Source organism: Abrus precatorius, unplaced genomic scaffold, assembly GCF_003935025.1.
Source record: "Abrus precatorius isolate BTA unplaced genomic scaffold, Abrus_2018 Scaffold11, whole genome shotgun sequence".
Taxonomy (NCBI): Eukaryota; Viridiplantae; Streptophyta; class Magnoliopsida; order Fabales; family Fabaceae; genus Abrus; species Abrus precatorius.
Genome location: NW_020874303.1, coordinates 19,896,362 through 19,920,950, shown reverse-complemented (window position 1 = coordinate 19,920,950; position 24,589 = coordinate 19,896,362). Strand labels below are relative to the sequence as shown.

Here is a 24,589-nt window from a genome sequence, read left to right as displayed (position 1 = left end):
TTCCAAATAGCTTAAGCCCTCCCAAGCGAAAAAGAAAAATTTGAAGCGAAAATAGATCAGAGAGGCATGTTTTTCAGTCACCTATTTCGCTTAAGCTAATCGTTAATAGCTTAAGCTAATTTAAAATCGCTTAAGCCCCTAGTAAGCGAAAAAGAAATATTTGAAGCGAAAATAGACCATAGAAAAATGTTTTTCAGTCACCTATTTCGCTTAAGCTAATCGTTAATAACTTAAGCTAATTTAAAATCGCTCAAGCCACGACCAGCGAATTTAATTATTATTAAGCGAATGTAAAACAGAGAGCACATGTTTCAGGCAGTGTAATTAGCTTGAGTGAAATTTAAATAGCTTAAGCTAATTGTGGCAGGGCTTAAGCCAGACTTTTACAAATGCAACTAAATTTTTTTAGCTTAAGTGATTTTTATCAGCTTAAGCGAATTTATCAGAAATTACATTTACCTATACATGCTGATATAATCGCTTAAGCCCATATCTGTAGCTTAAGCGAAATATATAGGCGCTTGGGCGAAATTGGATGGCTTAAGCGAAATTTTACAAAAAATCCAACCTAATCCTAATACAGACAACAATTAAGGGGGCCAAAATACACTTGATTACATATAAATTACGTCAAACTTACATCTTACACAAAAAGGAGTTGACAAGCACATAGAAAATGGTTGGCAAGATGACTATTTTTCGGGTAACTGAGTTTCAATTTACAAACAGAAAAATTCAGAGTAAATGATACTGCAAAATTATTCTAATTACCAATTGTGATAAATATTAAGACCCATTAATGAGAACTATAGGAATAAGTATTCAAGAACTACTAATGAAATTCATTAACGAGAACTATATTATTAAGCATTCAAGAACTACAAATGAAATTCATTACATAACATAACACAAAATGTTGACTCATTAAAATCTATTACAATAAAATCCCAATTATAATCATGTGGCTCCAACATTGTCATCCTCTTGCATTGCTTGTGGCTCATCTCCCTCATCATGTCCCTCTTCTTCCTGTAATTGTTGACCTTCTTGTACATCTCCCCCATCATTTTCCTCAATGTCCTGAATGTCCTCGTGGAGTCCTTCCTCTGGCTGTGGATCTGGATCCTGTGTAGTTTCATCTTGAAATGTGAAGGTAGGGTTATCTCCAGGCCATGATACAGCTGCTGCAAAAGTCTCGGGTGTGGGCCATGGGAAAGCAGAATCCTGACCATGATGTTGGTGTAGAGCGAACTTATGGAAAGATATGATGAAGGTAATGAGGATAATGGTCAAATAAAAATTACAAGAGTAATTAAAATAGTAAAGGAGATAACATTTACTTGTAGAAGGACTCGTTTAGGTGAGTGTAAGCACGATTATTTGCTGCTAATTGTTGCTTTATATGAGTGAGATGGCATATAAGAGTTGGATCTGTTTGTGGTGCTTCAGGCATAGATGGTCGTGTTCGTGGTTGTGTTGGTTGCGATGTAGATGGTACAGATGAAGACGGTTGAGAATAATCTCCTACCGGTTGTTCCATTGGATTGGTGCAATAATTTCTGATGAACTGATAATTAATTAGTTTCTTCAAAGTAATTGTTTGATTGGAGGTGTCTGGAATTGTAACACCTTGGGAAGCACACAGAGCAGTGATTAGTGATGGAAATCCCAAAGGTCTTGTTGTTGATGCAGTACTGGAGGTATTGGACAATACAAACTAGTGCAACTCATCTGAAATTATGGCTGCTATGTCAACAGACATCCCCTCCATGATGCTGTATATCAAATATGCTCGGGGCATCCGGACATCTGAGGTGTGTGGGGTTGGGGCTATGTTGGCAAAGAGAAAGGATGCCCATATTTGGGCCAAAGTAGTCAAAGACTGCCTTTTGAAGCGCATTGGCTTATTCGCTGCATTTGTTTCATAGGATTTTCCAGGGATGCATAAGGTGTTAGCTACCGTGTCATCTGAAAAACCTGACAAAGAGCCTCGATGTTGTTGGTATTGGCATAGCTCCCCTTCTCCCAAGGTCAGAGGGTTGCCTAACAGGGCTGATATTGCATCTCTGTCATAAGCAACAGTGTGTCTACAAACCCAAGACTTCCGCTCTGAATTGTGTGGGATCAATGGCCATGCATTTGCATAAAATTCTTTGAGAATTACCTTATGAATTTGGTTAGGGAGATTTGCCAAGAATTGCCATTTTCTTCTTATAATCTCCTGCACAAACTCTTCATATTGTCCTTTTTGTAAAGAGACGTTCCTCTCAGGTAGCAATTCCCTACATTGTAAGTCAAGAAATCTCTGAGCCTTGGCCCTGGTTTTGAACCTAAATCTATCAAATGATATGATTTCTGTTTCAGCAGTTTGAGCTTGTGATTGTTGATGTTGTTCAACAGGTTCATCATGTTGCTGTGAACCTTGCCCAATTTCAGGTCTTTGCCTCTTTCTTTGAGGAATAGACTTCTTTGGTGCCATCCTGAAATAAAAAACAAATTACAAGATTTATTGTTACTCACCTTCGAATTACGGAAGACTGAACATAAGTTTATATAGTAAGATTTTAAACAAATAAAGTATCAGTATCTTGCTAAGTAACAATAAATTTTTTATATAACAAAGAACAGAGCTAATTAATTGACTAATTAACATTCAGAAATTTAAACAATAAAAATAAAATTCTAGTCTTTGAGCGATTGTAGACCATTAGATAGGTGTGTTCATTCTATTCCATCCTCTGTTGATAATTATTCCTTAATAAGATGTGAAAGAAGGATAACAACTCAATATGCACAAAATGGACAACAGCAGAACACAGGGGTACTTGCTAGGTTTGTCTCTAATTCTTCTCAGTTATCATAGTCCAAATTTATGCAGCAGAAATTGTAGTTTAGGAAGCCTTATTTTAGTTCTATTGAAAGCAATGCATAAGGTTCATGAATCTATTTCAGTAAGCAAATGATAGGGTAATGCAAGCCTAATTTTAATGTTCTAAACTCTAGCATAGTATTAGAAATGAAATGTCAAGACTTAAGTATATAAACTGTGATTAAATCTCACCTTTGAATGTTTCGCCCAAGCTAAAATTTGTGGCTTAAGCGAAACCTTCAACCTTTCCATTTCCCTATGAATAAATTTTTGCTTAAGCGAACTAAACCCGCTTAAGCAAAAATTACAGAGGCTTCCAACAGAGGCACTAAACCCTTAAACAACCATGAATAACAGAGGCAAGAAAACTAACCCTAAACCCTAAAATTAATGTTCTAAATCAGTCCAAACATAGACACAATAATACTAATCTCATTCATATATCATAATATTGAACACATGAAAGTCTTATAATCTCATGCAGAAGTTAAGAATAATAGAATCGTTAGACGCTTAAGCGACAACGAAAGTGAGTTTTCAGGGACCCCTAAACTATATTGAACAGAACATAAAGCATGCATTATGTACCTGAGTTAAAAATGGAAGCTTGAACTTGATCTGAAACTGCAAACAGAGACGTTTAGGGAAGATGAAAGTTTAAAACTTTCAGAGAATAATAGAAAAGGGTTGGAATGGAAACGAGACAGTGTGATTCCAATTTTTTAAAAACCAACAGTCGAATATTTCGCTTAAGCGATATTTGGTCACTTAAGCGAAAAGTCACTAAAGCGAAAATTTTCGGCTTAGCAAAAAGGGTTAGCGAATACGGCTTAAGCGAATTAGCTATGGCTTAAGTGAATTTGATAGGAATTTTGGCGCCAAGGATATATTACCTTACTTATTTCTGAAGAAAGAAGTTTTATCTATTTTTACTCTTCGTGAAATAATTAGTACAGAATATTATCATTGGTTATTGTTAGTAAGGACTTATTTTACACTCACGGTGAGGATAAACGACACAAGTTCGCAGAAATAAAATCCATTTCGGGTTAGACTGTGACAAAGAAAGTCTTCAAACATACTAAAGGTGCACATTTTACCATTTCATCTGTTATATAACATTATTTTGGTCAAAATATTTATCATGTTTACTATTATTTTATTGGACTGAAGAATGGATGTCGCAAGGAAACCAAGTGTCAGGCAAGAGTTTAAGAGTCTTGAGCAAGCATGGCGATTTTGGTGTGAATATGGCAAGCTGGCAGGATTTGGAGTCAGGAAACAATATTTTAACAAGCGAAAGGTAGATGGTGTCATTACAGGTTGCAGATATGTTTGTTGTAAAGAGGGACATCGAATAGAAGATAAAAGAAAACCCCAAGTCACAAAACATCGACCAGAAACTAGAACTGAGTGTCTTGCAAGGATATCATTGTCTTTGGCAAACAACAACAAGTATGTCATTCATGAGTTTGTTGAAGAGCATAATCACCCATTACAACTTCCTGAGACAACACACATGCTTGCTTCACATCGTAATATAACTGAAATCCAAGCTCATGAAATTGATTTGGCTGAGGCCTCTGGATTGCGACAAAAGGCATCATTTCAACTAATGTCCACACTTGCAGGACATCGAGGTAATGTTGGGTATACTCGACTGGATGCAAAGAATTATTTGAGAACAAAAAGACAAAAAGGAATGGTATACGGTGAGGTCGGTTGTCTAATGCAATACTTTCAACGATAATTATTAGACAACTCAGCTTATTTTCATGCGTACTAGATGGATGCAGAGGAGCAAATCACAAATATTTTTTGGGCGGATGCAAAGATGGTAATTGATTATGGGTTTTTTGGTGAAGTTGTATCACTAGACACAACATATTGCACCAATCGTGCTAATAGGCCTCTAACATTATTTTCTGGTTTTAACCATTACGGAGATGTTGTTATCTTTGGGGCAGCCTTGTTGTATGATGAAACAGCCGAATCATTTCAATGGTTGTTTGAGACTTTTTTGGAAGTACACAACAATAAAAAACCTCAAACAATCTTTACAGATCAAGATCAAGCTATGGCCAAAGCACTTGTCCATGTAATGCCAGAGACACATCATGCATTATGTACATGGCACTTAATGCAAAATGGAATAAAACACCTTGGCAATTTGATGAAAGGAGGAAGTCATTTTTTAAGAGATTTGAAAAGATGCATGTATGACTTTGATAGTTCAATTGACTTTGAGGAGGTTTGGACAAAGTTCATTATAGAATACAATGTTGAACAAAATACTTGGATTACTTCACTGTATTCCATAATGGAGAAATGGGCATCATGTTATCTGAAGGATTGTTTAACCCTTGGAATGCGAAGTACTCAGCTGAGTGAAAGCTTAAATTCTGATTTTAAAGCATGTATGAAGCCTGGTGTTGACATCAAGCAATTCTTTGCTCACTTTGAACGGGTTGTTGAAGACAAGCGTTACAACGAGCTTAAGTGTGAGTATGACTCTCGTCATAAGTTAGCCATGTTGCGATATGAGATGTCACCAATCCTAATACAAATGGCCAAGGTTTACACACATACAGTGTACAATTTATTTCAACAAGAGTTTGCTCAATTTTTGGCATGTTGCATATCATTAAGGATTGAAACTCCTCCTTTGATTGAATATGTAATTACTAAAGTCAATCAACAAAGGTCATGGATAGTTACATTTGATAGTTCCTCAACTACTATCAATTGCTCTTGTAAAAAGTTTGAAACAATGGGCATACTTTGCTGTCATGCTTTGAAAGTGTTTGAAGCTAATGATGTAAAGACTATTCCTGACAAATACATTCTAAAGAGATGGACAAAAGAAGGCCGTCGTGGAATTATTCACAATGTAAAAGGTATACAAGTGGAAGAAGATCATATACTTTCTACTACACGAAGATACTGACAACTAGCATATAAAATGATTAGGTTGGCCTCTGAGGTTTCTAGTTCAGAAGAATATTGTCAATTAGTGGATGACAGTATTAACACTTTAGCGAGCCACATTGCAAAGCTTCGCTTACAAACACAAGATAATGACAAGAATAGGAATGATGGTGTAAATAACATCACCAATCAGGGTACACAACCTAAGGGATTCAAGCAACGACCAACCATTAAGAGGAAAGGGTCTAAAAGATTTAAAGGTTGGGTTGAATTACAAGCAAAAAAGAAGAAGAACAAAACTCCAACTTTAGGTCAATCAGCATCTCAGGTACTTTCTTATGATTACTTTAATTATCAATTAATACATTTATTTTAACTTCCTTATTATAACCAATGCTTTAATTATCAACTATCATTGAATGTTTTAGAAATATCAACCAATGCTTTCAGATTCATTTGAAGTACATTGTTCGACGCCTCCATGTTATGATCCCCCTCAAACATTAGTCAATCAATTAAGTTTTATGGATTTGTTAACAGTAAGACTACCAACTTAAATCAAACCAAATATCACGAATTTTTTTTCCATCCATTATTGTTTGTAATGTCTATTCTTATTTTGCAGGGACAACTTCATGATACCAATACTTCAATCCTTGATCAAATTTGATTACGCAATTACCAAAACTTATTTTGTTTCTAAGCTAAATATGTATTTATCAACTCATTTTTGTGTATGTAAGTTTGACATAATTTATATGTAATCAAGTGTATTTTGGCCTCCTTAATTGCTGTCTGTATTAGGATTAGGTTGGATTTTTTGTACCTTTCGCTTAAGTCATCCAATTTTGCCCAAGCACCTATATATTTCGCTTAAGCTACAGATATGGGCTTAAGCGATTATATCAGCATGTACAGGTAAATGTAATTTCTGATAAATTCGCTTAAGCTGATAAAAATTGCTTAAGCTAAAAAAATTTAGCTGCATTTGTAAAAGTCTGGCTTAAGCCCTACCACAATTAGCTTAAGCTATTTAAATTTCGCTCAAGCTAATTACACTGCCTGAAACATGTGTTCTCTGTTTTACATTCGCTTGATAATAATTAAATTCGCTGGTCGTGGCTTGAGCGATTTTAAATTAGCTTAAGCTATTAACGATTAGCTTAAGCGAAATAAGTGACCAAAAAACATGTCTCTCTAGTTCATTTTCGCTTCAAATATTTCTTTTTCACTTACTAGAGGCTTAAGCGATTTTAAATTAGCTTAAACTATTAACGATTAGCTTAAGCGAAATAGGTGACTGAAAAACATGCCTCTCTAATCCATTTTCGCTTCAAATTTTTCTTTTTCGCTTGGGAGGGCTTAAGCTATTTGGAATTTGCTTAAGCCTGATATGGTCGCTTAAGCGAATTTCGCTTAAAAGTCTGTTCTTACCCGCTTAGGCGCATTTCTGCATGTTTAAGCCCTTTTGTTGGTTGCTTAAGCGAGAGGAAAACTGCAGCCTATAGTTCCCGCCAGAACTGCAGGCGATCCGGATTCGTTACATCCCAGTCCTCGCTTCTTTCCTTTTGCATGGTACTAATTCACGTTGTTACTGGTAGGGACACAACACAAAACCAAGAGGTGACCTTTCCAATGAATAAACATTTCTGACATACTTTAAAATAATATATATATATATATATATATATATATATATAAATAAATTGATAAATAAAACAAATAATGATTTATTTTTTAACTTCTAAGTCTACTTATTATTTTTTCATTCTATTTTCATTTTAGGTAGTTAGTTGCATTAAAATGAATTTTATTTACCGTAGATAAGTAAATGAAAAATTAAAACCATACATAAAATAAACTAAATTACATTATTTATATGTAATAAATAAAATTAAAAATTTGAAAAAAAAATATAAATCTTGCATATTCTGTTAAAAAATATAATAAATACAAAATTTTAATGATACAATCATATGATTTTATTTTCAATTTAACTTGTGAGGTTTATATTCAGCTAAAATGAACAAGTTTTTTTTTTGTATTTTTAAAATTAAGATAATACATACATTTTTTCATTTTATACAAATTTTCTCCTATATATACTTTTGTTTACAATTATATTTACTAAACCGTTACTACTCTTTGAAGGTAAATTATCTTCTAGTAGATTATACATGTCATTTAGATATTTTTAAATTAATTAGCACGTGTTCAAGCAAATATATTCATATTTAATTGAACTTATTTTTAATATTTAGCTTAAAATCAATATAGATTACAATTAATATAGTGATTGGCTTTAAAACATTTGGTAATGTTGGTTCTAAAATTAATTTAACTCTAATATTTGATAGTATATATATACATATATACTAAATCTTTAGCCTTCAGGTAAAGTATATATTGCCGATAGATTGAAAAATACTGAAAATAAATTACAAAATTTTTTTTTATCGTAGATAACAATACTAATTATAGCAAAATTTCAACAACAAATACATTAAAAAATTTAAAAGAAAAAAATTATGCTTATTTAGTTATAAATTATTTTTAAAAAAAATAACAATTACATTATTGGTATAACTAAAGCATCAATGAAATTATATGAAAACTCAAACAATATTAACAAAATAACTTTTCCATTATTTATAATTTTTTATACACAATTCATTATAATACATTATTAAAAATGACATCATCAACCGTTAAAGATTTTTATATTAAATAAAAAAATTTAAAACTAAATTGAAAACGTAAATTACAACAGAAGAAATAACTAAAATACAATCATTCTTATATATTTTATTTTTAACCATAACCTCATTTAAAAATTTGACAATTCTGATTATTGATTTTAATTAAAAGAATTTTCTATAATAAATTAAATATTATAAAAACTATAAACCAGTTAAAATTAAACTTTATTTTTGTTTCATATTTACGCAAACCATTATATAAACTTTTCTTTTAAAACTTTTTAAGATTTTATGATCCATTAATCTGATTCCGAAGTGCTGCGTGGTGGTCCTATGAGTAAGCGGGTAATATATATTATTGTGGAAAGGGGAGATGGAAATAATGTGAATTGGTACCTGTATAATTTTGCAATTCTTGATCAATGAATTACATAAATTAAATCACTGAACTGTTACAATTACAAAATCAACCCTAATGGGAAGGCCTGGGCTGAAAAATCATATGGATTGAATGGTAATGAAAAAATAGAACTAGAATTCCTACCACACACTAAATTCTAAAACAATCAATCATGAATGCACCAATCAATAATTAAGATCATTTTTTATCTACCAGAACCCATGCTTCCCAAGAGAGGCAAAGAGATAGAGAGAAGAGACAGAATTGAATGTCTGCATGAAGCTTTTTCCTAGTTATCAAATTTCTTGGGTTGATGCCATTGTGCCAAACTTCTGGACAAAGAACTGAGGAATGAACCTCTCGTAGGCATCCCTTTCTTTCCGTATAAATGTTTTCCTCCCAAATCAGTGAAAACTGGACCCATATCCTTGCTTCCTTGAGTTCTTTCAATCTGAAATATATATACCAAATATATATATTTTAGTTAAGAAAACAGCAGTAAAACTTCATCTTGTCTAGTACAAAACAAGATTCTGTATCTGCTCCAATAAAGAAGTCAGAGATTACATGAAGCCTTAACCAACTTACCTTGCTAATTTTTCCATCTTTCAAATAATACCGAATACCAGACCAATTGATAGATTGAGAAAAATGAGAACGAACCGCAGATATGGGATATAGAAAGTTATCCACCAGCATCGCAATGAACACCTGTTCCAAAGACACTCTCTAACTTTACCAACTAGTAGCAGGTATGATTGATATTTTCCATCCTTTAATATAATCATATCACATTCATATCCCCACATATAAATTTTTCCAACATATAATCACACAAGTTCATGCATTACTTTCTCTACTTAATACTCAATCTTACAGTTTAACTTGTTTATGTCAATCCTTGCTGTAGCTGGCAGGAATCCCATGTACTTACCCTCTACAGTTCTTCATGCTTCCAAAATTTGATTCAACTCAAATTATATGTTTTGGTCCTATCAATTTAAGAATATGTAAGCCATAGAACACTGCATCGTTCCTGTTGAAGCATACATGGCTCATAGATGAAGATTTAGAGTGTGTTTAGATTTTATTATTTTTGTAGATTATATATATGAAGTACTATTCATTTTAGTTTGATAAGTTTCGAAAAATCAACTTATAATCAGACTTCGAAACAAAATTTTAGAACTTATACAACAATAATCAAGTTTTATCCATTAGGTAAAGTCGACTATATAATATTGAACTCGGTCAAAAACTAAATTCTAAAAAATATTAATTAATAATTTTTTTTTAATAACTTTATTTTAAAGTTCTTTCTAGGTTTCTTAATATCATTTTTTATTGAACTAAAAGTCATACAACACTTTCCTCACCACTGTCTTTAGTGGCCTTTTCTTCACATGACTAAACTAACTTAAACAATTTTCAGTAATTTTTTCACTATAAGTATTATTATAATATTTTTACATATACAATTATTTTTTATCATGGTCTTTCTTGTGTAATTACTCATTCACCATAATATTCTCATTTTTCTCTAGTGATCTTTTTATATTATTTCTTTAGAGGGTAACATTCACTAATATATAAGAAAGCTAACTGTGTTGCAGTAGGATTAAATTTTTCTTTGAACTTAATAAGTACTTTACAGTCATAAATAACTCTTGACGCATTTTTTTCATTTTAACCACTTAGTTGTATTTTGATAAACATCATTAATTTTTTTATTATTTTATAGAATCAATCCTGAATACCTAAACTTGAAGACTTGTGATATAATACTATCTTCAATGTTAACTTTTAATGTATGATTTTTATCATATTTTTTATTAAAATTACAATGCATACATTTTGTCTTATTTTAACTTGAGTAAAATTTTTTAGATTCCAAGATCTCCTTCCATAATTCAAGTTAAAAATTATTAGCTTATTTTTTGGTTATTTTTTATTTTGTCCTTTATGATCAATCATTGAACTAATTTACTTTTTTCAACACATTCAAACACACACTTTGGATACACTTGGGTAAGCAACTTAATTAAGTATTTATTTAATAAACTTTTATCACATAAGAATTCATAGCATAAATTTGATTATAAAACATAATAAAATAAGCTGAAAAGAACTTATTTGGATAAATTATACAAAAATAAAATTATTGAAATAAGTTAAAAAGAATTTATGAGAATTATAACTATTTTCATAAACTCTTCCAAACACTTATTTGCTGAAGAATTCTACAGTAAAAATGTATAAGACTAAGACGTCTAGGATAAACAATACCTCTCAGATCTATCCGCATAAAAAACAAGCAGGAAGAAAATACTTACCAGACACCAATTATAAGATGCGAGCGAGAGTTGTGGTGCCTCAGGAGACAACATGTTGCACAGTTGGACTTCTATCCGTGTCAAGTTCCACATTGAAAGAAGCTCAACAAGAGTACATGTTGCTAGAAAGGTCATCAATGATAACCCTGGGAAAAAGGTACTTGTCAAGATGCAAGAACAGAAAATGTAAAGCGTAATGGAAAAGTTCATCTCAATCAATAATGCAGTGTGCCCATTTTGTTTTCTTTTTGACAAGCCTTGTCTAGTCATTGTAAATACATAAATGTCAATGGTGGAAATGCAACATATGAGGAAGAGAATATTATTGCTGGATTTAAATTTCATAGGTCTTCTCGTTGCATTATTGAAATAGATAATCCATGCAATAAGATAACTGCTAACAAACAGCACTGATTTGTCTGTTTATATAAATAATATCCCAGAGGTTAGAAGGTAATGAAATCATAACACAAACAAAATTCTTACAAATAAGTTGAACAATAATCCTGATTCAGCATCAGAGTCCTGCCAAATTTTTATCCATGAATCAACATACTAACAACCTACCTAGAAAGGAAAAGTAGTGTGCTCACCACCAGAAGTGTAGGTCATTTCTTCAGGTGAGAACTCCTTATTGTAAAACCTTAATGCTGCAGCAACATGAATCATTGCCATAAGATATGGTGCTACAAATCCCCATGACAAATAGCAATGGGAAGCAAACAATGCACGATTCATCATCCAGTTAACATTTGTTGTGTATGACTCCAAAACGAATGTTTGCTTCCTCAAGTAATTCCAGTATCTACACAAGTCAAAACAATTAAATCATAAAATATTCAAAGAAACTTCAATTTAAGACAAGTAATAATCACAAACCTTCCAAAGTTAAGATCACTTGCAAGGGGATGAGGAAAGACAGCAACTGGAGGAGAAGTAATGAGCCTTTTGTGAGCCCCTGCATGAAACATTATAATAATTGTTAGAACATAAGGATTCTTATTCTTTTAGGAGACTTCTTGTTTAGTGGTGTTCATAGGCTGGGCTAGAAATAAATTTCACCACAGTAGTATTTGGCCTATATTAGTAGTATATAAGTAGGAGTGTTAGTGGTTTGTACAAAAACATCACAATCCTATTAACAAAAAACACACATACACATTCTCTTCCTCTCATTCTTTTCCAACTTCTCCTTACAATTTGAAAGCAATGAAACAAACATAATAAATAGGAATGGAATACTAGGAAATAAACTTAAATATATAGCAAAAAAGTTAGTCTATCATAGTTGAATTACTGGAACCCATCGCATTTCCAGGATTTCCTTAAACAAAATCACAAATACCGGAGGAAATTTTTATTAAGAGAAAACTTTCATGAATATGTGTGTGTACATGGAGCAGTCACTTGAATAATGAGTTTAAATGAAGAAAATATTACCCAAAAGAAAACAACTTTCACAAAATATAAGTTTTGTGCAAATTATGCATAAATAAGCATGACTGTTGAATCTCACCACTAATAATTAGCTCCTTCATTGATCAATAATCAAGTAATCATTATTTTTTTTCAATGACTCATACAGATAAACTTGTTGCATATGATGACAAAGTATTCATAAAAAAAATTGATAAGAGAACAAAAGATGTACCAGAAATGGCTGCAAGAGTCATATCATCAGAATATCCACCATCTTTAAGTCCTGATACAACACCATAACGATCTTGTCTAAAGTCATCAGCATGCATCTGAAGAAAAATTAATTAGTTAGAAGTTAGAAAATAAGTTTTCTTTCAAGCATCAGAGGGAAAAAATAAAGGTAAAAGCTACTTGCCATCATGCACCCTCCCCACAGAAAGAATGTTTTTCCACCAGTGGCAAAGCCCATTGAACAAGGCTGTAAAATAAAATAAAAAGACAAGGATTAGGAACAAAAGTGTTAAATGGTTATAATTAAATACTTGATCCTGTTGTATATTATGAAAATCCTAAATGAAATGTTCGCTAATAGATTTTGAAATTTAAGTAAAATTCAATTAGCAAAGTTTCATTTCTAGGTTTTGTTTTATAACAAATGAAAAATAAAAGAAAACACAATCTTATACAAAGATGTGACGCAGAGATTGGAATATAAAGCCAGAGGAAGTTGTGTACCATATGGTATTCATAGATGCAGTAACTCCCTAGGCTTCCAGATGGCAGATCAAGAGGGTATCCAGTTTGAATAAATATCTGTTAAGCATCAAAGCAGTTAAGACCATAACAAAATGATTAAAGCAAGTGAAACCGCAAGTATTCTAATAACAACAATGGCAGCAACAAAGTCTTATCCCACTAGGCTACGTCAACTATATACAATGTCTGCTATATACAATGATCACACAACGTCACTGAGCTTGATAAGAAAAAAGTATTTTAATTAAACACTTCAAAAAGAACAACAGAAAACAGATTTTAAGTTAGACCTCAGGGTTCTTTTCCATCTCCCGTGTGAGTGCTCCAATTGATCCAGGATGTAACCTAACATCGTCATCCAAAAACAATACATACTTGCTGTCTTTATGCATTTTCTCCACTCCAACCTGCACAATTGTTTATATTATGTAATACTAGTACAGTTGGTAAAATACATATAGCAAGGACAATCTAGGAAATCAACGGGGATGAAAATGACCCCAAATTTCAATGTCAATAAGTTAACACAGGTCTTTCACACATGTATTTGCCTAGCAAGTGTTATGTAGAGGAAATGCTTTGGAATGACTTCCAATAAATGTAAGGAAGATAAGGTTAAGTTCTGAATATAGCATGGCCCGGGCTATATTTTGTATTTGAAAAAACTTAAAATATATGTCAACAAAATTCCATACCAATTGATTGTGAATTTTTTGACTACAAGTTGTTGACAAACCAGCTACAACAACCTTAGCATCAACTTCATCCTGCATATATCAAACAGGTATCAAATTCAGTGTGCATTAGATGCAGACAACACTAACAGATACAGCCCTAAACAGAAAGAAACAGATTCATGCAAGGACACCAAACGGACTAAATCAAGCCTCAATATTTAAGTTTCACTAGTTCCAACAGGGCAATGGGTAGAAAACAACTAACTCAAAGGAGTAAAAAGCTGCAAAACTTAATAGCAAATAATCACAAACATGAATGTGGAAAAGAAAAACAAGAGAGAGAATATCTTGTGGAATTATTTATACCTCAAAATCTGCTACTAGTCGTGATACAGCATGGTAAGCAGGATCCTCTGTACTTTCTACCACAAAAAGAAATTCTATAGGACCACCATAAAGAGATGTTATCTGTGTTTAGAAAAGAACAAAATGATAAATATAAAAAATGGGACAACCATGGTTAACAAAAAAACATCAACTATCACTGAAAAGATATTTGAAATTATAACAAATTATAATTTACTAAGCAGCAAAATAGAATAACTAATCGTACACCCACAATGCCAAGAAATCATACAATTTAAATTGCAAACCTAGGAAAATGCAAGAGTATATGAAATACATAAATTTGTACAAGATTCAATGAAACTTTAATTTTCCAGGTCATAATGTATTATTCATGAAAGACCCAAAAGGACACTGCAGAAACCCAAAAAAAAGGAAGCTTCATGTAAGTTCCAGGGGCATGTGTCCTATAAATAAGTTCTCACCTGACTCCTCCAGTTGTGGAGATTATGTTCTCCAAACCCTTTTAGGGGCATAACTACTGTTACTCTTGGGAGATTGACCTGATAGGAGTGCTCAAGTTCATTAATGTCATGACAAAGGAAAGAAAAGCTATTGCCATTCTTCATACAATCCTTCATTTGTTTTATCTCTCTGTTCCTGTAAGAAACAAAAAAACTGTAAATTTCTCATTGATATGACAACAAAAGTGTTTCCTAGGTTGGTTTGTCATCAATGACTACCTGACATAAGCAGCCAAAGCCCACCCAAGAGCAAGTGTTAAGCATATTAAACATCCCTGCAGAGCAAACATAACATTCAGGTTTTTATGCAATGATATCATGGTTTTTTCTCTTAAGAAAAAAAGGAGGAGGCATACAAAGCAAGATTTCATTTCAAGGAAATTTTTGCAAATAATGATCATGCATGTTAAATGAAAGAGCTATATTATCACACTTAAATTTAATGCTGCCACTTTTACACAAAGTCCATGATCTGATACTTGACGTTCCATTACCCCCTTCACTAATTTCATTTCATTCATTAAACATGTGATTCCACAACATGAGTTTGCTATGCAGCTCAAGGGAAAATCCCTTTCAATAACGTAGAACTTCATATTTCAATTCTACATAATGTTGTTTTGGGTTCATGTGGATTTAAAGACTACACCAGATATCTCAATTCTCTACTACACAGATAATGAATGTCAAATCTGGGAACATGACAGATGGGAAGCAACCTGCAAGCCGATTCCTCAACCATCATAACTAAATAAAAAAAATTCCGTGAAAAAGATTCCACAGAGAAAGTAGAGATTGTACAGATAAATCTCACGCTTAGAGGTATAGTTGAATTCCATCCACATCCTATCAAGCTAAACTAGGTCACGTTCTAAAGCCAAAACCAAACATTCAATCTTCTTCATGGAAGCAGCAATTGGTATCTATCAACAGCAATCCAGAGTAAAAACATACTTAAATTCAAGTACTTTCCAATAGACCCAATCCCCAAGTTGCTAAATCAAAAGCATCATTGTCTTCACAAGGGCCTTAGCTCATGTGGCATCAAGTAAAGCAAAAATCAGTCATAACCAAGAGGAAAAGAGTTGGCATAGTAAAAACGAAGTGCAAGAACTTCACATTGTTGTAACTAAAAAATCAACAAGCCATGGAATGCTAAGAACAAAATAATATCTAACACTGAAAAAAAAAAAACAAAAAACTTCATTCATGAATGCGGTCTTAGAATCGAACAATAACTGAGTTAATAGTTGGGATTAAAGGGGAAAAAGAAACACGAGGAGCTGCACTGATTTAGTTGAACAATTCGGACGAAATTGCCCCCAAAAAATGAAGAGTTTAAATTGACAGAGAAGGGTAATAAAGAGAAAAGTGTTTGAAACCTGGATCTGAATGAAAACGGCGATGGGACTACAACAGAAGCTGCTGAGAGAAAAGAGTAACAAATCCAAAGAAAACATTGCGGTGTGCCTCTGTGATCTCTCTCTCTCTACACTTTCCTTCGCTATCTCAACTGAAACGTATCTCCCTCTCTCCCTTTCTCTCTCTCTCTAGCTTAGACGGACATGGGCAGCATTGAGAGAGAAACAGAAGGTGGGAAGAGAGAGAAAACAACAGCTCAGAGAAGGTAACTCTGAACGATAGCTCAATTTTAATTTAAAACGAAGGAACATTACGTAATTTAGTATTCCTTTTATTTTTAAATTCAATATGGCGTCAAGACGTTCAAATATTTCTTTTATTCAAACCAATCCGATATATCTAGGATAAGAATACTATCGATCTTTTTTTTTTTTTTTACTTTTTCTAAATATTACAATTTTTTTTACTTTTAAGAAATTTAAATTTACTTTTTATAAACAAATTTCCTTTTATGTGTTTTATTAATTTTCTACTTATTCTGTCCTTAAGTATCATTTTTGCTTATTTTCTTTTCTTTTAATATAATCAATTTCTTCATTGACTCTTCTAATTATTATAGTAACATTTTAAAAAATTAAAAAAATTATTGTGTATTATGAAAATAAATTTAAATTCAATAAATTTATTTAAATAATAAAATTTTTATTATTAATAGTACATATTTTATTATATTAGATAAAAATTTAAAATTTAAGAAAAATTATTAAATAATTAATTCAATAGCAAAATGCCACAGTTATTAATATATGTATTAAATTTAAAAATAAGATTTAATTTCGAAATGATGAAAATGAAGACTACAATAATATTAAATTTTAATTTAAATTAAAAATATATATTTAATTTGATATATTCTATCACAGTTTAAATAAAATAAAATTTAAATTGTGTGGTATTATTTAAAGGAAATAAAAAAAAGTACAATTCTATATCATGTGAAGTTACGTAATTTAAGGGAAAACGAATAATTTATAAAATGATTTTATTTTGAAATGAATACTCAATTTTATAGTATATATAAAAATTAATAAGAATTAAATGAACAATATTAATATTTGAGGAATAAAAAATTATAAAAAATGATACTTAATAAATTAGATTAAAAAGCACAATAAAAGATTATGAAGAGTAATGTATGATATTTAAAAATAAACAATAAAATAAAAACTCAAAATTTAATCATATTATAAACAAATTTAAACCTGGGATGATATTTTTTTAACAAGATTTGAGTTACAAAACGTAATGGAAGCATTTAATAGGAATATTCTTTGAAACATCCTTTCTAATTTTGATTAAAACCAATTATTTTGACTTTCTTGATAAGATATTTTCTGATGAAAAATAATATTTCTGTTTTATATAAGTTGTTGCTGTTTAGTATTAAAAATTGGAGATGTTTTTTAATTTAAAAATTTGGTGTTTAGGAAAGTAAAAATAACGATGAGGAAGGAACAGACCGTTGGATTGGTGGTTATTGATAGGTTGGAGAGAATGGCAGCATGCAAGCTGTCACGTGCTTATTCGGAGTCACCTAAGAACGAAAGAAAGGAATAAAGAAGGAAGGTGCCTTTCTTAGGATCCGAATCTTTTTTCCAATGTCACTTTTCAGAGACATTCAACTGCGACAAAAATTAATCAATAATAACACCCTTCGCTTTATCACTTTTCAGTTATTATTACTTACATGCAACTTTATAATTTAGCGGGTAATAGCTTGTAAAGTTGCTATCTATTTTATTATATATAAAAAAAGTTGATAACTATTTCACACTACCTTTGTATAGTCCAGAGAAGATACAAAGTTGCTACTGTAACTAGATGTCATTGGTGTGTGTATACATACACGTTCAGCGCATAATCATAAAGTTCTTTAAAAAGACAAATGGTTACAGTTTCCCTCAATTACGGAATTTAATATTGAAACTAGAAAAAAAAAAAAAAAAAAAGAGATCAAATCTCCTAATTGGTTCCAAGAATGCACTGGTGGGAATCCGTGAAGCATGCTTCTATTCAAAAATCAATGGAGAGAAAAAAAATCGAAGATTACAACTGAAACAATGCAGCATTGATTATTAGAATGAAATGGTAGCTTTTTGTCCAATGTTAAATATGATAAACGAAGCATTGATCAGAGGGACACACAACTGAAGCCTTAACACTGATCGTTTGTGTAAGCTTGAAGGGAGATGAAGGATGGATCAGTAAGAGATGCTGTTTCTTTCCATGTGTAAACTGCCCCCACCTTATTCACATGGTATTGGTGTATTGCCAGCTATTGCTTTCCATGTTCTAATGGAATACCACTCATCGTGTGGCCCATTGCAATTTATTGCCAACATTTTCTATGGCGTGATTTGCAACTTATGATTAAGAAAAAAATTCTAACCTACCCTTCTTTTCTTGACATTATAAATAACTTGGCATAAACCAACACCTTGCCCAGATGTTTGAAATTATTTTTTATAAGGAAAAGAAAGTACTATTCTTATATAACTAAAACAAAACTCTCCATGCAAAATATTTATCTCATTAACAGGTAGTAATATTAAGTCAGAGCGGTAAGATTTTCACAACATATTCTCCATTAAATAGTGATTTGGCTGAGATTATCTAATTTAGATGTAGATTGCAGATGATTTTACCCAAAATGTGGAAAGAAGGAAAAAATGAGTTGTTGACAATTTATTATTTATGTATTTATGCTTATTTACTTGAGTTACTTTTAAAGAATTAAGGACTAAACACTCGTTCACTTGAAAATTGAATTATTATGATTGAAGTTAAAAAGAAATATATTAGATGGGAGATAAAATCAAAGGATAAAATACTAACATTGAGACGCTGAAATATCAGTACTACAAGTTGCAATTTTAGATTTTATATATTGTAAATACACTGACAGATTTTTGCTAACTCAGCAACAATCAGACCTCAATGGTATTACTAGAAACAATGATTTTTTCCTACCTTCTGGTGGGATTGTGACAGGTTAAGAGGCATTCGCCTCAACTTTTAAAAGTAAAATGTTGTAAAAGAATTACAGAAAACTTGCTTCACTTCCATATTCATTGAACACTTGTAACTGCAAATTATGATCATGAAACTACAGAAATATCAGGGCCAAATGAAATTAATGGGGAGCAAAGAAAGCATACACTCTGGAAAGAAACAAAACATCCGTATTAGGAGGGTACTTTTCCACTGTGTTGCTCCTCTGTCCATATTATTGAATAATGAGGCAATTGAACAGGGAATGTCGTTATCTTGTCCCTGCTGTCTATCATCTTATCCCCTAAAGATTTTTCTGGCATGCGTGTGCGTGCATGCACGTGTATTTCTTTTGGTTTTGATCAACTGCCACCATGTTTTATAAGCTTGCACAATATTGCGTACACAAACACCCCCAAATCTCTCCCAATCAAGGAATATGACCAAAATTTTGGTTGACAAACAATATCAACATTTTTGTAACATGAAACAATCATAAGAAATGGTATAACTAAATGGCCATAGCTGCTGACAGGTAAGCAACAACCAGAAGCAACAAAAAACCGGTCCCTCATCTTGATGGAGCAGAAGCTTAATGTTTACGAAGTGTAAACTCAGCTTGGTGGTAATACTAAATGGCCCTGCTCAAGACATGCAGAAGATATTCACGAATGAAAATTGGTAATGTTTCAATCATATTTATGTTACCATTCCTATATCTTAAATGTTGTCTTTCCAAAATACCACCAATCAACATTATTATAAATGATGAATTTCTCAAATTTAACACAAAACAGGAGACCGTCTTACAATTCTTGGAAGGGAGCATGCAATGAATCAATTAACTATTGGTTGTAGACTTGTAGTGTACAAATACAGAAATACACCATCTTCAGATCACACAGAATATCAAGATTCACTATGATTAATTTGTCAGATGTAATAGTAAACAGAAGAGTGTGCAAGAATGTTTCCAATCATACACTGCTTGCAAGAGTGATGAATCAACAATGAAATATGGGGTGCATAAATTTTTTTCAAGAAAAAACGAAATTATGTATCTTCTGTAGAGAATTCTGAATCAACCATTTCCCTAATCATGGAAATTTTATCAGGTAATTTATACAACTGTTCATCACTTGCAGAACCTTGAGATGCAAGGGAAAATGTGTATTCTAAAGTTTGATCTACTGGAACTGCAACTGCATGGTTATAGTCATCAACCACCATATTGAGATACCTCCCCATTCACCAATAACACACAACATAACCTTGAAGCCGCATGCTCTGATTAGTGGTGGACTGAGCTCAGGAACCACTAGGAATGGTGAGGCATGTAGGGGGTGTGAGCATGTCTGAAACTTTAATCTGTAAGTCACTTTTACTGACCATCACCGTATTTTACAGCATTCAATAAAGAATGAGAGGGGTACATTTTTTAAACATTATGAAGAATGCACCCGAAGCAGAAAGTAGAAAGTAATAACATGTCTTAAGTACTAGTCCTTCAGAGCTTCAAACTTGAAGCAGAAATAAGACGGCTAATGTATATTTGATGAACACAAGCTGAACAAACAGAATGCAATTAGAACCCGTTACATGTAGTCAGTTGACATGGAGTCATAGGGATTCAGCCAAAGCATAGTTAGGACTTAGGATAATAAGTAGACATCAATTCCATGTTGTATCGAAGCAATGGACAAAATTCAGGACAAGAAACAAGCATCGCATAAACTTCAGTGCATAGACACAGTAACAGGTAACCACCAAAAAACTATAACAATAAAAAGCAATGATTATTTTCGATTTTCAAAAGTTATAAAACCGAGTTATAATGAAAAAATCACATCTGAAACTTAAAGCAATACAAAGCAAGTTAAAAATAATATAAATCCATAAACTGAGACAAGTTCAATGTGATAACTACAAGAAGCCTCAACTCTCAATTTAAGTGATCAATTCTCTTTGATTTGAATAATGGTGTCGCATATATTTAGTCCTCAATTAAAATTGCAGTCAAAATTGTGAATTGACTCCAGTGCTGGACAGACTAACTTGCCAACATGATTGTAAATATGATTGTGATCAAATGATAAGGAGAAACTACAACGTATTAAAAAAATAAAACAGCACTCCATCAATGGACATTAAGTGAGTGCAGACTTAATAAATGGAGGCATTGCAGTCTCACTCAGACATGTCAACATGTTTATGCTCCTCTGGCAATGAATCTACTAACATTTTGCCAATCAAGTGGTGAAGAAGCACACCTGCCGCAACACTAACATTTAAGCTTTCCACAGCCAAAAATGACAAGAACTCTTTGCCAGAGCTCTCACAATTTAAACCACTACTTTCACTGTCCAATTCACTATTACTTAGGTCCAAAGGAATGTTGCCATGAATCCTAACTAACTGAGTACATGATCTCTCCACCAGTGGCCTCAAACCAGTGCCCTCACTGCCCAAAACAAGAATAGTTGGAGGACCAGGCACAACCTCGTTCAAAGAAATAGCTTTGGAGGAGACAGAGCCTCCAAGAACTCGCCAACCATTTTCAGCTGAAGACACTAAGAATTGCATCATATTCTTGCAATATCTAAGTTCCATTAATTCAAGCGAGCCCGCACTTGCTTTGCTCACAACACCACTCAATGGGGCTGAATTCTTGGCACATAACACCACTCCAGAAGCTCCAAAAAAGTATGCAGACCTAATTATTGCCCCCAAATTCTGAGGATCGGTAACCTCATCCAAGGCTACCCAAAGGGAACCCTGCCCTTCCTCAACAGAAACAGGGTCCAGTTCCTTTATTTTCACCATCTCTAGTGGCGAAACATCTAAAACCAAACCCTGATGGGGACGGTTATCAGCCACCATATTCAGATCATGTTTTGATGCTTCTTTTATAGTCAAGCCAAGCTTTTCAGCAATCTTTAGAACCTTCTCAAACCCTTTCTTGTCCTTCTTCTTCCTATTGTTGCTACTAAAATCCAATCCCTCTTGCACATACAATGCGAAGAATTCCCTTCGACCCGCAGACAAAGCAGCCAAAACTGGACCAACCCCATAGATTCCCTCTCCAACAATCCTGGGAACAGTGGATTCAGTGGCCTCTTTCCATGTCTTTCTACCCCAATTTTCCTGCTTACTCCATCTTCGAAACTCAGGTCTTTCAAATCCAACTTTTGCCCCCACCATCCCCTTGACCCTATTCTTTATGTTATCCCACCTTGGATCATCAACACCCTCCTCCATTTCATCATCAACAACTCCTTCTTCTTCATCATCACCACCACCATCAAACTTCCCATACCTGCTACCATAATCACTTCTATTCTCTCTCACTTTCTCAACGGATCCACTCTTCTTTTCCTCACTTGCAGCAGCTGAAACACCACCTTTCATAGAAAATGTTGAAGCTGATGATGGTCCCAACTTATATTCTGGAACTGTTGCTTTCTCTAACCTTTCAATGGATTGTTCCCAAGAGGACTTACCATTCACCCTCTTAGTAAAGCTACCAATCTTAGTCGTCTTCGCTTTTTCCACCACCTTTCTTTCCTCGAATTCGTTAGCTACAACTAACCAAGGATTTCGCTTCTCAGCACTTCTGTGACTGCAGTATCTCCTAGCAATTTGTAGCATCAACCCTCGTGGACTTGCTAATTTTCCAATTTCCGATGTTCCAAATTTATACCTGGCCCAGAGTGAAGTGGGGTTCTTTAAAATGCGTTTTTGACAAAAAGAAAATGGTAAAGATTGGTTTTTTAGGGTGGGGATTGAGTTGAAGCATCTAGGTTGCGAAGAGATTTTAGCGGCCAGAGGAAATGCGTGGGCTTTGGAGATATTGGTGTACATTGAGGCAGTAGAGAACTCCGAAATTTCAAATTTTGATAAAATGGATTAAGGAAGAAACAACCACGTGAACTGGGAATAAGCGAGTTTGAGAACTACCGTAAAATACCTTATCCTCTTTCCATTGAATTGAATTGTGAAATTAGGGCATCTTTCAGACACAACAGCGGTTTGTTATCGGATTCTGATAATATTTTTTGTTTTTGGGGCCTTTAATGATAATTTTAACATTATGGATTTGCGGTGATGACTCTACAGCTATCAATGCAACAAAACAATCCGATGTACAAATTATTCACAAATTGTTAAAAATTATTATGCTAAAGGTTAGTTCTATTCCATTATAATAAAAGTGTTTGACATGGAATTTTTTAACACTGTATTCCTTCAAGATTTACATATTGTAGAAAAAAAATCAGAATATATTATTGCGTTCATCACAAGGTCAAAATAGTACTTTTTATTGAATAATTATATACATGTAATTTTTTTATTACATCGTTTATTTTATTGATAATTTCTCTCTCTCTCTCTTCTTTTCAACTAGAAAAACTTTTATAAAATTTTATTATAAGAGCCTCATTAAGAAAAGTTATTTTAATATTAGATTCAGTAAGATAAAATATAGAAATATGACTTATTTAGTATATTTATAATAATATAGTTTTCCAAAAAATGTAAATAACAATTTAATGTGAATAGTAAAATAGCAGTGGATCAAAATTATAAAGAAAATGGCATGTATTGTTATAAAAGCGCTATTTGTGGTTTTTAGCATGGTAGAATATTAAATTTGTCAAAATTGGATCAAAATTTACTAGAAAATCGCATATGATGATTTTTTATCACGTTGTCCGGCTGCTACAAGTGATATCGCGTCGTTTAGAACCTGAATTAAGGCAAACTCATGACTTGCGAGTTTTGACCTCTTGGCATGCATGCAGGAAGTGGCAGGAACAGGTCTGAAACCTGTAAACTTGCAATTTGCGAGTTTTGAACACTATTCAAGCATGCAGAATAACTATTGAGGGGAAAATTCTAAAATTTCTATGCATTTTTTTTTGCCTATATATATCAGGTCTAATTCTTGTTGCATGCGCGAGAGAGTATTTTTTAAGTGAAGAAGAAGCATTCTGGAGAAGAAGAAGAAGTAGGACAAGAGAGAGAGTATTTTAAAAAAAAAGAAAATTTTCAAAAAATTGACAAAATTTTTTTATATTCATGAGTTAGAATTTAAGAAAAAAATGGTCAGGGACTCAACAATTGATTCAAGGAAGCATATTTTAGAACAAATTCAAAATCAAAATGCAAGTTTGTATTATTTTATTTTATTTTATTTATTTAATATGTATAATTTGTAGATATTCT

The 24,589-nt window shown here is 32.6% G+C and overlaps 2 protein-coding genes and 1 pseudogene across 4 annotated transcripts; 1 reads left to right on the top strand and 2 right to left on the bottom strand.

The window, feature by feature from the left end:
- Positions 1–4,043: 4,043 nt before the first annotated feature.
- LOC113855776 lies at positions 4,044–6,467 on the top strand (annotated as a pseudogene).
- Positions 6,468–8,880: 2,413 nt separating this feature from the next.
- Positions 8,881–16,624, bottom strand: LOC113855080. Of its 3 annotated transcripts, none has more exons than XM_027486544.1 (14): positions 15,905–16,190; positions 15,170–15,225; positions 14,912–15,086; positions 14,448–14,549; positions 14,100–14,171; positions 13,695–13,811; positions 13,384–13,461; positions 13,064–13,126; positions 12,881–12,977; positions 12,109–12,187; positions 11,823–12,034; positions 11,230–11,375; positions 9,485–9,607; positions 8,881–9,347 (listed from the first exon to the last, which is right to left on the bottom strand). In XM_027486544.1, the coding sequence occupies exons 3-14, from the start codon at positions 15,065–15,067 to the stop codon at positions 9,186–9,188; spliced, it is 1,407 nt and encodes a 468-aa protein (XP_027342345.1). In that variant the 5' UTR covers positions 15,068–15,086; positions 15,170–15,225; positions 15,905–16,190; the 3' UTR covers positions 8,881–9,185. The 3 variants fall into 3 exon arrangements, with proteins under 3 accessions (XP_027342345.1, XP_027342344.1, XP_027342346.1); XM_027486543.1 differs by lacking the exon at positions 15,905–16,190 and adding an exon at positions 16,333–16,624 and having other exon boundaries at positions 8,897–9,347; XM_027486545.1 differs by lacking the exons at positions 15,170–15,225; positions 15,905–16,190 and adding an exon at positions 16,333–16,583 and having other exon boundaries at positions 8,897–9,347.
- A 4,550-nt stretch (positions 16,625–21,174) lies between these two features.
- LOC113855113 (uncharacterized tRNA/rRNA methyltransferase slr0955) lies at positions 21,175–23,401 on the bottom strand. The gene has a single exon (XM_027486597.1). It carries the CDS (start codon positions 23,222–23,224, stop codon positions 21,551–21,553), a length of 1,674 nt encoding a protein of 557 aa, XP_027342398.1. The 5' UTR covers positions 23,225–23,401; the 3' UTR covers positions 21,175–21,550.
- Positions 23,402–24,589: the final 1,188 nt, after the last annotated feature.